This window comes from Podarcis liolepis (genome assembly GCF_965112155.1).
Source record: "Podarcis liolepis genome assembly, chromosome: 6".
Classification (NCBI taxonomy): domain Eukaryota; kingdom Metazoa; phylum Chordata; class Lepidosauria; order Squamata; family Lacertidae; genus Podarcis; species Podarcis liolepis.
In genome coordinates this window covers 17,198,834-17,212,664 of record NC_139559.1, presented here as the reverse complement: position 1 = coordinate 17,212,664, position 13,831 = coordinate 17,198,834, and the positions used below count along the sequence as shown (strand labels likewise).

The 13,831-nt window shown below is 43.9% G+C and overlaps 1 protein-coding gene across 7 annotated transcripts in view; it reads right to left on the bottom strand.

The window, feature by feature from the left end:
- Nucleotides 1-13,432, bottom strand: part of BCAS1 (brain enriched myelin associated protein 1) — a 52,287-nt gene extending 38,855 nt beyond the window's left edge. For all 7 annotated transcript variants that reach the window (XM_083508072.1, XM_083508074.1, XM_083508078.1 and 4 more), the window contains exons 1-3: nt 13,264-13,432; nt 8,171-8,250; nt 6,568-6,655 (exon numbers count right to left, since the gene is read on the bottom strand). In XM_083508072.1, coding sequence (XP_083364198.1) covers nt 6,568-6,655; nt 8,171-8,242 — 160 coding nt within the window. In that variant the 5' untranslated portion in view covers nt 8,243-8,250; nt 13,264-13,432. The remainder of the gene's footprint in view (nt 1-6,567; nt 6,656-8,170; nt 8,251-13,263) is intronic.
- Between the last annotated feature and the right edge of the window lie 399 nt (nt 13,433-13,831).

Below are 13,831 nucleotides of genomic sequence, written 5' to 3'. Positions count from 1 at the left end.
AGATTTCTAGAAGTAAAGGCAAGATTCCCCTTGCCAGAAACAGTGTAAAATTGTCCTCAAAGGCAAAGGAAAATTGTGAGGTTTCAAGGTAGTTTCTGAGAATTAACAATGTGGAAATGCAACAAAACCTGTTCTTTTATTGCTGAATGAATAATCTAATTGTTAACTCCCGTCAAAGCACAATAGCTGAAGGAATCTGTGTTCTTATTTGCTGTGACTATTCCAATGCTGCTTTTAAATTGGAACCAGCCCTACCTTTGGCTATTCCCCTCCCTTGAATGGCAGAGCTGAGTGTGTCAACCAGCATATCATTAACCCCCTAAAGTAGTCTACTGCTAACCTGCATTCCACTGTCTCTTGCTCTAGAGCTTGGAACTGCCACTTCAGCAGCAGCATTTGGGTGGTGTAGGTGTGGCTGTGTTGCTCTCCTGACTTCCCAACACTGTGCATCATGGATGCTTACAAGGAAGGAGGGTGGGTGGGTGGCAAGGCAGCAGGGAGCTTGGCAGGTACAGGCCTGCTGGCAGAGCGAATCTGATGCTCCTGCTACCAGGCCTGCACTGTGCTGAACTCTTTACTGCCTTGGCCAACCCACTCTCCCAGTTGGACCATCAGGACAGCAACACAGCCACACCTGCCCTGCCCTGCCAGCTACTGCTGATCAGCAGTGGAGCAGGCCATATTCCAGGAGGCTCCATCCTTTCCTAGCACTTAGCCCAGGTCCTGATTTGAGGTGTTACATGTGCTTCACCCTCCTCTCAAATAGCTCACATGCGTGTTCCTCAGACTTGGGTCTCCAACTGTTTTTTGACTACAGCTCCCATCATCCCTAGCTAGCAGGACCAGTGGTCAGGGATAATGGGAATTGTGGTTCCAAAACAACTGGAGGCGCAAATTTAGGAAATCCTGAGCTAGCTGGACTTTCTTTCTTTTCTGCCCTTGTAAACCTGGGGGTGGGTGTTAAGGGAAGATCCAAGGGCCAGCCAAGAACCCAAGCAGTCCTGGGGCCAGATTGTTAAGGTCCTCAGGGCCGTTAGTGGTGCAGAGATCTGCTGAGGGATCGCACTCTTTCTCCTCCTTCTCCAAGGAGAGAGAGAGCCTTGATTCCAGGACTGGGTAGGGCTGAACCATGACTTCCTACCACTCTGTTGTCCTTAATAGCACCTTGTCCTTGGTCTGGGGCCATCCCTGCAATCCTCAAGCTCCCTTGAATCACTGTTGTCCTATCCCTGAACCTCCTTAGAGAGGCCTTAATTTGAGAACTCTGGTTCTAGAGCAATGGATCAAAAAACCTGCCATAAACTCTCATTAATCAACATGTACAAGGCAGCAGGATCTAGCCTGAAAATGGCGTCCTTTCACTCACGCAAGTGAAATCAAGCACAAAGATAAAAGCCTGCCACGGTCGATTGACATACCTTTGATTTCAGAAACTACACCGAGGCAAGACAGACATGAAAATCATTTCTAAATGCGTTTCTTAAACAGCTGTGGAAAGACATGAGCCAAGTGTACAAGACAAAGCAGGAAAATGGAAAGATCCCATTGTGATGATGCCTTTGCAGCTGTGAACTACCAAAGCATTATAGGAATGGGGCTTATTTCAGGTTGTCTAGAACCATCAGCAAAATGGAAAAGAAAGTGATCGTGAGCAATATTCACATGATATTTAACAGCCACCACTTTCCATTTCAAGCTCTGTTGCATGAACATGTCTGCACAGCTTGTGACCCACCAAGGTTGAATTTCACCAAGTAGTACTTATGTTTGATGCATATTCTGCAGCTGGGCCAAACAATCCAGGATCGGCTAATAAACCCAGCTAATTAACTGCCCCACGAGAATCACAGATATTGGCTTTCCTCCCCATTCACATCTGTGTGGCAGAATCTAGCTAGAAAGGCATCTTCACTGAACACATACAGTTCCACCTCTAAGAGGCATCTGGCTCACATCAGCCCCAGCCAGTATGATAAATGATGGGAGTTCACAACATCTGGAAGCTCCCAAGTTAGCCACCCCTGGTCTAGACATAGCTTTCAGCCTATTCATATGACCCAACTTCTATTATAATAATGTGAACTGCCCTGAGAACCATGGATGAAGGGTGGTATACAAATTTAATAAATAATAATGACAAGCTGGGTATTTTAGCTGCAGAATCAGGCCATATAACAAAGCAGGTAGACTCCACTGGGTCCACAGATGAAGAGGGCAACTTTTCAGGCTCTGGAGCTCCACCAGAACACAGGAGTAGCTTGGACACATTGACTATCTGGGTTGCTTTTGTTATTTTAGCCGATTGGTAAACTTACTGCCACCCATTTACTAAATATGCTGCTAAATACACACAAGCCAGGGCGCTATGAAGTCTGGGAAAGTATCAACAAGATGAAAGATACAGAGAAAGAATCAGAAATTGTAAATTTGATGGTGCTGCATGATGACTTTGTTTCTCTATAGTTTCCTTTGGCATCACTAGGATACATTGTTCTTTATCACTTTATGATGGGGCACCTTATTTGTGAATACTTCATTCTCTTGCTCATGAGGAGGATCTAGAAAGCTTAGCTGGAGCTTGGCCGCTTATTGGTCTTGATCTGCAAATGGTATAAATGTCTATGGAGTAATTGTGAACTGGGACTGGTTATGTTTGCTCCATATAATTTTCCTTTGCATGGTGTGGGGAGTGGGAGTAAGAGTGAGACATCATCTTTCTTACCCACCAACTCACCCATTTGATGCCCCTGCCCTGCCCTGCAGAGGAGACTTCCTGGGAGCCTCATGGAAAACACTTTGAGGTTCCTAAAGACCTCAGTATAGAAACTATCAATATCTATAGACACATGCTACACCTTAACTTTCTCAGCAGGGTTCTTGTTGTTTGACTCTTAACCAGCACCTGTTTTTAGTTTGTAAGTAGCTTAACAGAGTAATGCAACATTTCTTGAAAATCAAGATCTAGCACATTTCAGATTATCTTGCAATGATTTATGGTTTTCTTAAATTATGCATGCCAGTGCAGTAAACAAGTGCCAGTTTTTCAGAAAGACTAGGCTTGTTTTTTGAGAGAAAGGGCTTCACTTATATGCCCAGGCAGAAAGGGTTATTAATCCATGGCATTTAGGCCAACATCTCAATTTAGGGCTTTGAATACACAATTGTGCCTTCAGCCATGACTACATGTTAAGAGGCATATAAATGGCTTCATGCACCTTGAAACAAAGGTGCAACTCCAAATATCACACCAGTGCCTTTGAGAAAGGGTGTGCAGAACTTTTCCCCCACTTTCGTTTGTGGGCAAGGCTAGATACAAACATGGATAAAGTGTGACGGCTATATTGCTGACATCTCCTTGTGTTTGTGTGAAACAATAGTGAGTGATTTTACTTTTAGCATATAGGGCAGGTGTGTAAAAATACTTCCTGTGCTATGATGTTAAATAACAGGAAGGCCTTGAGAGATGCACAGTTTTGAATGCCGTGTGGGACCCAACAACTTGGAAGCAACTATCCACATAAGCAAAGTGTCTTGGGGTTCAGCTAAAATTTGATGCATCAGAACTATGTGTGCTGAATGTGGCACCATAAGACAGACAGCAAACAGCTGCAAAAACACGCTGCTTAATGAAAGAAATACTTCTGATTTAATACAGACATGGGGCAGAGGGAAGTACGTGCTTATCTTTTTAATCAAGATCGCCATTAAAACAAGCGTTACTATCTTCAGAGAAGCTTTATGTGAACAGCTGCACTTGTTCAGGTTGTTACACAAAACAAGTTAAATGACACCAAGCCTGCACACCTGTTGTCTGTATTCTGACAATTGCTTGACATCCCCTCCTGTTTTGTTTTTGTTTTTTGCTTTTCCTGTTTTATAGTCCTAGCAGAAAACAAAAACAGGAGGCTTATCAACCCCCAGGTGTTGGGCTGTTTCTGCTTGTTGTGCTACACAACTGGGGTCACCAAACTTTTTGGGCCCATGGGCACATTTGGATTTTTGAGGGAGTGCTGTGCACCCAGTAGGATTCAGTCGGATTCAGTAAAATTAATCTAAGCTTTGAAGAAGAGAAGAAGAGAAGAGTTTTGGATTTGGCATGCCACTTTATCACTACCCGAAGGAGTCTCAAAGCGGCTAACATTCTCCTTTCCCTTCCTCCCCCACAACAAACACTCTGTGAGGTGAGTGGAGCTGAGAGACTTCAAAGAAGTGTGACCAGCCCAAGGTCACCCAGCAGCTGCATGTGGAGGAGCGGGGAAGTGAACACGGTTCACCAGATTATGAGTCCACTGCTCTTAACCACTACACCACACTGAAAAGCATATAGAGTAAAATGGGAAGTGAGAAAGAACAGCACTCTTCTGATTTCCTTCTTCAACACTTCATATCCCTCCAAGGGGGGTGGGAGAGTATAGGCATTGTCATCAGAACATAAGGAGAGCCCTGCAGGATCAGTTCAGTAGCCCATCTAGTCCAGCATCCTGTTCTCAAAGTGACCACCCAGATGTCTGCAGGAAACCCATGAGCAAGACTCAAACACAAGAACACTCTCTACCACCACTTTATGACCAGGGCATAGGGGCTCAGAGGTTTCAAACACACCAGGGGAAGACTTCAAGGGCACCATGTTGGTGACCTCTGTGTTACAAGTTGAAGAAGACTCCCATTGTCCTTGTGTGTGCATACACACAAGACGGGCAGACATGAGCACGGCAAATGTCAACCCTCTTTTGCATGGTCTGGCAGACAAGCCAACTTCTGAATGAGTCAGAGAAAGAAGTCAAATACCATTAATCACTCTGAGTTAACACCCACAACTTATATATGATATTGACATATCTGCTTTTTGTGCTGCGCCTGAACCTCCACCTATGTACTGTACACAGAGAAGAGTCAAGTGACCAATAAATAAATCAAATATAAGCAGAGCTATGGAGAATAGGGTTCATTTGTAGACTGGTGCCATCAGAATATGGACAGCCATTTTGAAACAATCCCCTGGAGGTCTGTTTGTGGGAATGTTATGCAGAAATTAGTCCACACAAATTTGTCTGTTCATGGGATCCAGTAGTAATCTAGTAACCTGTTCACAGACACACCCAGGAAGCTCTGCAGTCCCCATCCCAATCGTTACATTGGAAGATTGCCCTAAAGCCCAAAGCAAAAAGCATCCAAACTCTTTATAGGCTAGGAGTTTGGAAGAATTCAAACTTTGCCTTGTTTTTCTATTATACGGTTTCGAAGGAAAACAAAACCAGCTAGGCCAGACCCCTCCTTTGTGGTCTGCTGGCAATGATCAACTTTCCCTCAAATCATGTCTAACTTTATGTTTTGCAACATGTCCCTCTCTCTTCCCCTATCACTTTTCCTGATGATTTTAGATTAAAGTTGCACTCATTTTGGGAAGTGAGTCATTACAGACCCCAAGTGGAATCACTTGATCACATTAAGGGCCAGCTGCATTAATATTCACTGCATGACACATATGCAGCTCTCTGTTTTGCAAATAGATTCCCATACATTGATCCTAAACACACACTTTCATAAATGCAGCGAACTAGCCATGCAGAAGCCACACAGCTCGTACTAAGCAGGCAGGTGTTTCCTCGGGGGTGTGATAAATGATGTGGTTTTGTCTTACATGGTTTTATCTCATGCATGTTTTATAAAAGCTTCCTGGCTTGTCATTGTTTCTGGCTCCCAGCCTTTGCCTATAATATACTATAGCATATAGTGTGGACTGTATACCAATATGATTAATGTCTGCTTAATTTGTATGATTTACATACGTCTCCTGTGAAAAGGAATGCCAGAGAGAAATGCCAAAGAGATCGTATCTTTTATTGGTCTGAACTGCAATCAGTATAGGAAGAGGCAAACTGATGAATGACACAGAATAAAAAGTATTTTGTTTCTAGACAATGATCTGAGTGAAATAACTAAGAAACACCCATTGTCCCCATATGTGTCCAAGAATAAGGGCTGGATTATATGTAGCAATCACGTAGAGCTGTCCTGAACACTCTATCCATTGCAGCTAGCAAGGAGTTTGAACAGAAGAAGAAGAGGAGTTTGGATTTGATATCCCGCTTTATCACTACCCGAAGGAGTCTCAAAGTGGCTAACATTCTCCTTTCCCTTCCTCCCCCACAACAAACACTCTGAGGTGAGTGGGGCTGAGAGACTTCAGAGAAGTGTGACTGGCCCAAGGTCACCCAGCAGCTGCATGTGGAGGAGCGGAGACACGAACCTGGGTCCCCAGATTACAAGTCTATCACTCTTAACCACTACACCACACTGGCTCTCCACCAGTGAACACCTAGATTAGCAGAACACCTAGATTAGCAGAGGTTGACCCACTAATGTGCATCACAAAGGCACATTCTCATATCAGATTACATAACAACTGTCCCCTAAAATCTTGCACGTTTTTATACCCAGGAAGTGAACATTTGCATAAATGTTTGCGAGTGGATTTCTCTTTGCACAGGGGGCTTATTTAAATCAGCTGGAGTTGGAGGGCCAATCCAGAAATGGGCATGACAGCCTTTCCTTCTCTGAACATACCTGCATCACCATTTGCAGAAGGAACAGTCTGTACAGTCGGGATTGTGACAGGTCCATTCTTAAGGTTTTCAGGAGGTTCAGATGAAACCTAGAGCATCAGACTGAAGGTTAGTCGTTGAAACTGCTTGGTCACAAACCCTTGCACAATTTTGAACACTGCAGTAATAAACCCTTACTCGGTTCAGAAGAGAGTGGTTCATTATTACCTTGGGCTTGTGCATTCCCTCTTTCCTCTCCCTGTTCCCATCATGCCCTTTACATCAGAACTGGGCAAACTATGTTTTGCCCAAACCAGTTTTCCAGGCTCAGGTGTGTAACAAGAAACCATGGTTTGCCATTAAACTAGAAGTCAGGGAAAGAATGAGACAATGCGAGTAGAGGAAGGAAGAGGAAGGTAGCCTAAGATGTGCAAGCATGAAAGAATTCTGGGCACTGGAGTTCACCCCTCAACGAGTTACAATTCCTGGCAACCCTTAACAAATTACAGTGGAACCTTGGTTCTCGAACAGCTTAGTTGACAAACAAATCAGTTCCTGAACACCGAAAACCCAGAAGTGTTCCGGTTTTCAAATGTTTTTTGGAAGCCGAACATCAGACACAGCTTCCGCTTGACTGCAGGAAGCTGCTGCAGCCAATCAGAAGCAGCACCTTGGTTTTCGAACGAGTTTTGGGAGTCAAACGGACTTCCGGAATGGATTACATTTGAGAACCGAGTTACCACTGTACAATGCCCAGAGTGCTTTGAGGGAAAGAATGTGCTTTAAATGTATAGTGTGTTTGCATCCTGGGAGGAGATGTGTGGTTGGAGGAGACTCAGCTATGGAATTCTTAAATTTACTTTTGTACTTGGATCACTCCCATTTCTATTTGGGTATTTCGACAAACAAATAGCATGGGACTTGACCCTTCTGAGCCGCAAAGTTTTGTCTATCCCTGGTTGGTGTTCTATTTGCTTACCTAATCATCGTTTAGCTAGAGATCCACCCTGTTCACTGCTGCCCTTCACAGTCCTTGCTTGATGTATCCCATCCCTACCACCATCCTAGAGCCTTTTCCTTACATGTGCCATTTTTATAGGTAGAGGCATCCATCCAGGCATGCACATATCCCTGCAATTTCCCAACACAGTACAAAACACAAAAGCAAAATTTAAATGCTGCATAGTTGGGTCTCCATCTCCTCCCAGTCTCTAAATACAGACTTCATTTCTTTCAGCCCAACAAGCGTAGTGTGGAGCTGCCAGAGACACAGTTTGTGCCATGGGTAGGCAAACCAAGGCCCAGGGGCCGGATCCGGCCCAATTGCCTTCTCAATCTGGCCCACAGATGGTCCGGGAATAAGTGTGTTCTTACATGAATAGAATGTGCCCTTTTATTTAAAATTCATCTCTGGGTTTTGTGGGGCTTGCCTGGTGTTTTTACATGAGTAGTGGGGCATAGGAATTCATTCATATATATTTTTCCAAAAGATAGTCCAGCCCCTAACAAGGTCTGAGGGACAGTGGACCAGCCCCCTGCTGAAAAAGTTTGCTGACCCCTGGCTTGTGCATTTTCAATACAATTTGACCAGACAAAGCAGAACAAAGAAATCTACAGATTTTTACCTCTGAATATGCTGTTATGTGAACAGGTTCGTCGTCTTCAGGTTCCCTTTGCATGGACATTGTGTTTCCCATAGTGGATGCTGTGTTTGAGAAAATACAGAATTTAGGAAACATGGGACTGATTGAGCAGCCTTTAGCCACACTTCAGAGCAGGGATGTATTTGAAGGACCCTATGGGGATGTGAGAGACACTAAACCGTAGTTCGTATTCTCACATACACCACCACTTCTCTGAGTCGTTGAGAAGTTTCAGATGCATCTGTTTACCCAGTTTTAAATTACCTTTGGGAGGTGGTTACTGGAGGCTTAGTGGCATTAGGCAGTATTTACATGTATTAACAAATGTACTGGCAGAGCACAGGTGGAAGCACAGCTTAACTTACAAATACCCCATAAGACAGTGAAAGTCATAGAACCATAGATTCATAGAATTGTACGCCTGGAAGGGAGCCAAAGGGGCATCTATTCTACCCCTGTGCAATCCACTGTACCCACATAGGACCTCTTGAGAGAGGCAGGCTGCACCTCAAGATGCTGTTAGCTCACATAGCCCAAACTCAACTCTGTCTCAGCATCTATTTCAAAATGTAGTCTTGCTCTTTTCACACACAAACACCTAGATCACATGATCCTTAGCTGGGGTGGGGAAAGTGTTGCTCTTCCCATCTGAAAAACTACAGATGCTTTATCAATAAGCAATTGTTCAACAATTTAGTCCCATGGAATCAACATCACATGTAAATCCCTAGCCATTAATCTGCAGTTCCCCTAAACAATAAATGTCCCATTAAGGAAGTTTCCAGCAGTACTTCTGACACCATTAACCCTATCCTGTTCAAACCCAGATCTGTTGCTCATGTGGTAGAGACAAGGCATGACACCTTTGCGCTCCATCATGCAAATTATGTTCACAACATAAGGAATAAGGAGAGTCCTGGTGAATCAGGCCAAATGCTCATCTTGTCTAGCATCCTATTCTCACAGGGACCAACCAGATGCCTATGAGAAGCCTGCAAGCTGGACTAGAGCCAGGCAAAATCCCTTGAGGATGTGCAGAGCAGGGCTGGTATGGGCATGTGGCCTGGAAATCCCCAATAGCTGGACAGAGGAGAGGAGGGCTGAGGTCTCTCACTCCTAATGTACAGCATGTATTTTACCAATGGCATAGAAAGCTGCCTTATGACATTGGTATGTCTAACTCAATACTGCCTACACTGACTGAATCTTTCCTAGCCTGACCCAGAAATTCCACAGGTTGAACCTGGGACTTGTTGGAGCCTAGCTTTTACAGCATTATGAAAATGCAAAGAAAGAAAGATAGCACCGAATAAATCAAATCAAAGTACTCACTAAAAATGAAGTGAACAAGAGAGACATTGTGTGGTCCCTTAAGCAGATCTCACTTGGAAGGGATTTCCACAATAATTCAAAAAGTACCTGAAAGTTAGGCAGGAAAATTTAATGCCCCACACCAAACTGTTCACTTTTGTATTTTAATTTGCACTGCCTTTGCACATGATTGGGGCAGACCTACATGCAAAAGCGTGAGTCTGTCACCATCAAGTATCATCCACTTTGATTAATTGATTGATTGATTGATTGGACAAGTTTATTTATATGACTCTTTTCCACAGTGAACGGTGCCCAAAGGGGCTTACAGCAATCATTCAAATCATAAAAATACATAACATTGGAAATACAAACATACAAAATGCAGAACATGTCAGTAAATTCAAGAATGACAAAAATCAACAATTGGGCAAATGCAGAATAAATTCAATCCTGCAAAAAAACCCACACACACACACACAAAAAAAACCCCCCACAATCAAAATCTAGGCTTAAGTACATAACATTACAAAGCAAACTAGAGTTAGTCAGCTGCCCAAAGTTTGCTTAGCAACGGACAACCCTGCATGATGTATACAATATCTAATACAATGCAAAAGGCAGGAGGTTTCATCACCAAATTCAGGAATATGAAGTTTGGATCAGGAGCCTAGAAGCCTTAGGTGCCAACCTGCCTATGGCAAAAGACACGGGTGGGGAAAAATGTGGAAAATGTGAAATATGTCAGACACGTGACTTATTGCTAAGCAAATATCCGGTTGCACAGCCAGCAGTGGCACTCAGTAGACGGATGCTACTGCCTGTGTACACACCCGAGGGGAAAGAAGGGTTGGCAACCTGTAGAAACGCTGGTTTGGCATTTCTGCAATTGTCTTCCTGGTCCCAGGAAATGTGTGCCAAGTGGTGCCCACCACAAATCTGGAGGGCAAAGTTTTCTATCTGTCTCTACTCTGTGTTGAAAGCAATTTCTCTGCTTCAGAGCCGACCGCTAAGGGAAGGGACTGGGATTAGTCACTCAGAGTAAACAAGAACCACCCTTGAACAATTCAAGCAGGCACCCAGCTGAGCTCACGTCCTATTTGAAGCCTCTGCAATTTCTGCTTGGCCTTGAAGGCAAGCCTCCAGATTGCTCATTCCCTGTGTTGAATTCTCCTAACGAGGGAAACTCACATATTGGACTCCAAAGGCAAACAGGTCCTGGGAACTTTGAAAGGGGGAAAGTGGATCAGGGGAGGGCGATTTGGAGCAGAAAAACGACTGGCAGTGGAAAGGGTTAAGCAACCCCTCTTCACCTGCTACATCTCTAGTCAAACCTCCTTTTCTTCAGAAAAAGAAAGGATCAGGCCTTGTTAACGTAATAATGTTCATTGCCCCTGCTTGCCTCTGTTCCTTGCTTGCTTGTATGCAAGATTTACTTGGCTGACCAGTGTAATGTGCAAGTCAGAATACTGTGGGCACTTCCAAACCATTGCTATTTTCAGATGGGATTCAATCATTACCGGCAAATTCAGGTTGCACAAAGATTTGGTGATCTTGTGCAACAAACCTGCCTCCCCCCATCAGACTTATTTTTTGCTGTATGAAAAATGATGGGAAAACACACTGTAAAGTGTGGACAACATTTATTCTACACAAATCAGGGTGAACGCTCAGTAAGCAGGTAATCTGGAAGTGCCATGTGTCACGAACGCTGCTGCTGCAATGCTCTGGAATTTCCTGGCCTATTCACAACATTGCAAAGTCATAGAGGTTGCAAGCAGGGTCAGCGCCAGGCAATTGCTGAAATGCCCTCTAGCAGAATTCCCGTGCATCCCTGGGGCCCAATGTCTGGCTTACCTCACAGAGGCAGCACTTGGATGTAGGGAGTGAGGTGCCAATGTAATCTCCCATAATGCATCTGGTACAGTGTTGCACCATAACTGTGTGAGACATCAGATAGTAGATTGCTGGTCATAGGGTCAGGCCTGACCTAGCTGGGCAATGTGATCTGTCATTTTAATTTCCCACAATGCCCTGGGAGCAACACTACACCAGAGGTAGTAAATGGGCAAGTGGAGCCCTGGCAGCTGCCCAAGGATTCTGGCTGCTGGCGTCACCTGTGGCTGCTAATATGAGCCAGAGGAGAGAAGAAAAAGGAAATTTGCAGCCAGTTGTAACATGTGAATTGGTTCCAAATATGGCATACTTAACCAATGTATTTATATAATTCATGAGAATGCACTACATTCCTCCACAGAGCCCACCTTTCCCACAAAGTACTTTTCAATGAAAGAAATCAAAGCAATTCCGAATTCAGGGTTGATTTGTACATTACAATACACTGGCAAGAGGAGATGTGCAAAACCATTTGTGCAACCTCTGTCAACACTTCTGAGTATTGTGCAAAGGGTGAAGTATGCAAGCTGCATTCTCTTGCCGACAGCATAATGCTCAAGTTGTGCAAACTCCAAAAGTGTGAAAAGGTGTGTGTGAGGTTCCTAGCCGTGTCTTATTATAAAGCATGGAACATCTCATAACCTGGACTCACTCCGTTTGAAATGTGTCTCTCTATCTCAGCCTCAGTTACCTTTTATAAAATGGGAATGATAGGAATCAAATTTAGAAGAGTGTTGTGAAAATGATTAAGAAAATGCTTTTTTTAAAAAAAAGATGACTCCTTACACCAGCTAAGCTACACACAGTGTAAGTATACAACTAGAGGAACAACTGCTGCCACTACTATTTTTTTACACTGTCTTTAGTGCTTTTTTAAAATTTTGCTGTGACCTAACCGGAGACCTTCTGGTTAAGGGTGTGTAATAAATATAATTAAAACAACAATAACAAATAGTGATAATATAATACCACCATCACCTTTGGTAGTCATGTCCAAAACTCAGATGATAATGGGCAGAAATATTCCAATGTATTGGATTCCTGGCTGCATCATCATGTTAAAACTTACTATAGTATGTTTAGATGCAGAGACTATACCAAAATGAGAAGGAAGATATAGCTATGGTTCTATATTAGTCACTTCAACCTGTATACAGCTCTCGTGTTATATTTTCATTTACCCCAACCTTCCACCAAGGGGCTCCAAGCAAGAAGCATAGTCCATTTTTTCCTTACAACAACCCTGTGAGGTAGATTAGCCTGGAGATAGTAACTGGGCAAAGTGATCTTCCATGCCTGAGCTGGGATCGCATCAATATCCCACTGAGAAGCAGCGTGATGAGGCAACTAGTGTTGGAACTGACTTGGGGAGTCCTAGGCTTGAATCTCAGTTCACAGAGTGACCCCTGAGCCCATCGCCCTCCTAATCTGCCTCACAGGGTTATTGTGAGAATGAAGTAGCCTGCCCTAAGATAAAGTATCGTTGCTTTGGATCCTCTGCGATATTGCAAGGGACCCTTAAGCACACCACCTTCCTTCTGCGACCCTTAAGAAATCTGAGATTGCTTGTGTAGTTCAGCTGGCCTTATCCCCTATCAGAGATCTGATTTCAACAAGGGCAGGAGGAATGATTCTACTCTAAGGCAGAAGCAAGAAGGAACAGCACACACACACATAGCCATGTTGACAGGCAAACAAAACAACACTGTTTTGCAGCTCCAGAAACTGGCAAAATCCCATAGGAAGGGCCATCCTTCAGCTTTCTTAATGCCTTGGGGCAGGGGAGAGAGGAGGAGGAGGAGGAGGAAATGCTCCAAGCCTGAAAGCTCTGAGAAGACCATAGCAACAAAAAGAAAAGGACAGCTTACCCTGGATGCTTTACCGCCAAGACCCTGGCACTGCTGCGTAGTTCTCTCGGAGCTGTTCAGGAAGAGGTGCTGCAGTTTACAAAAGTCCTTCCCAGAGGCCAACAGGTGCCTTGCTGTGCCTTGGGCAATCTTCCGTACGAAATAGCGCAAACACTGGGTTAGCCACATACGGAGAGGGTGGAGTCCCTGCTCAAGTATTTTTGCTTCCTGGCTTCCAGGGCCACCCAAACCTGTTCAGTTACAAGCGTCCTTTTCTGGAGTTGATGATGCCTGTTAACTCCGTGTGAGTAAAATAAAAGTCTGCACAGTCAGGTATCATGTACTCCTTGTACTCTGAATGCAACTTAAGGAGATGTTTGTGCAGAGGTAAATCACACCAAGTTCCTTTTTTAAAAAAAGGTTTTTTCTTATTGATTTCCACAAGCTTTACAAATTTACTTAAATTTCAATATATGTTTTTTTCTAATACAGTGGTACCTTGGGTTAAGTACTTAATTCGTTCCGGAGGTCCGTTCTTAACCTGAAACTGTTATTTACCTGAAGCACCACTTTAGCTAATGGGGCCTCT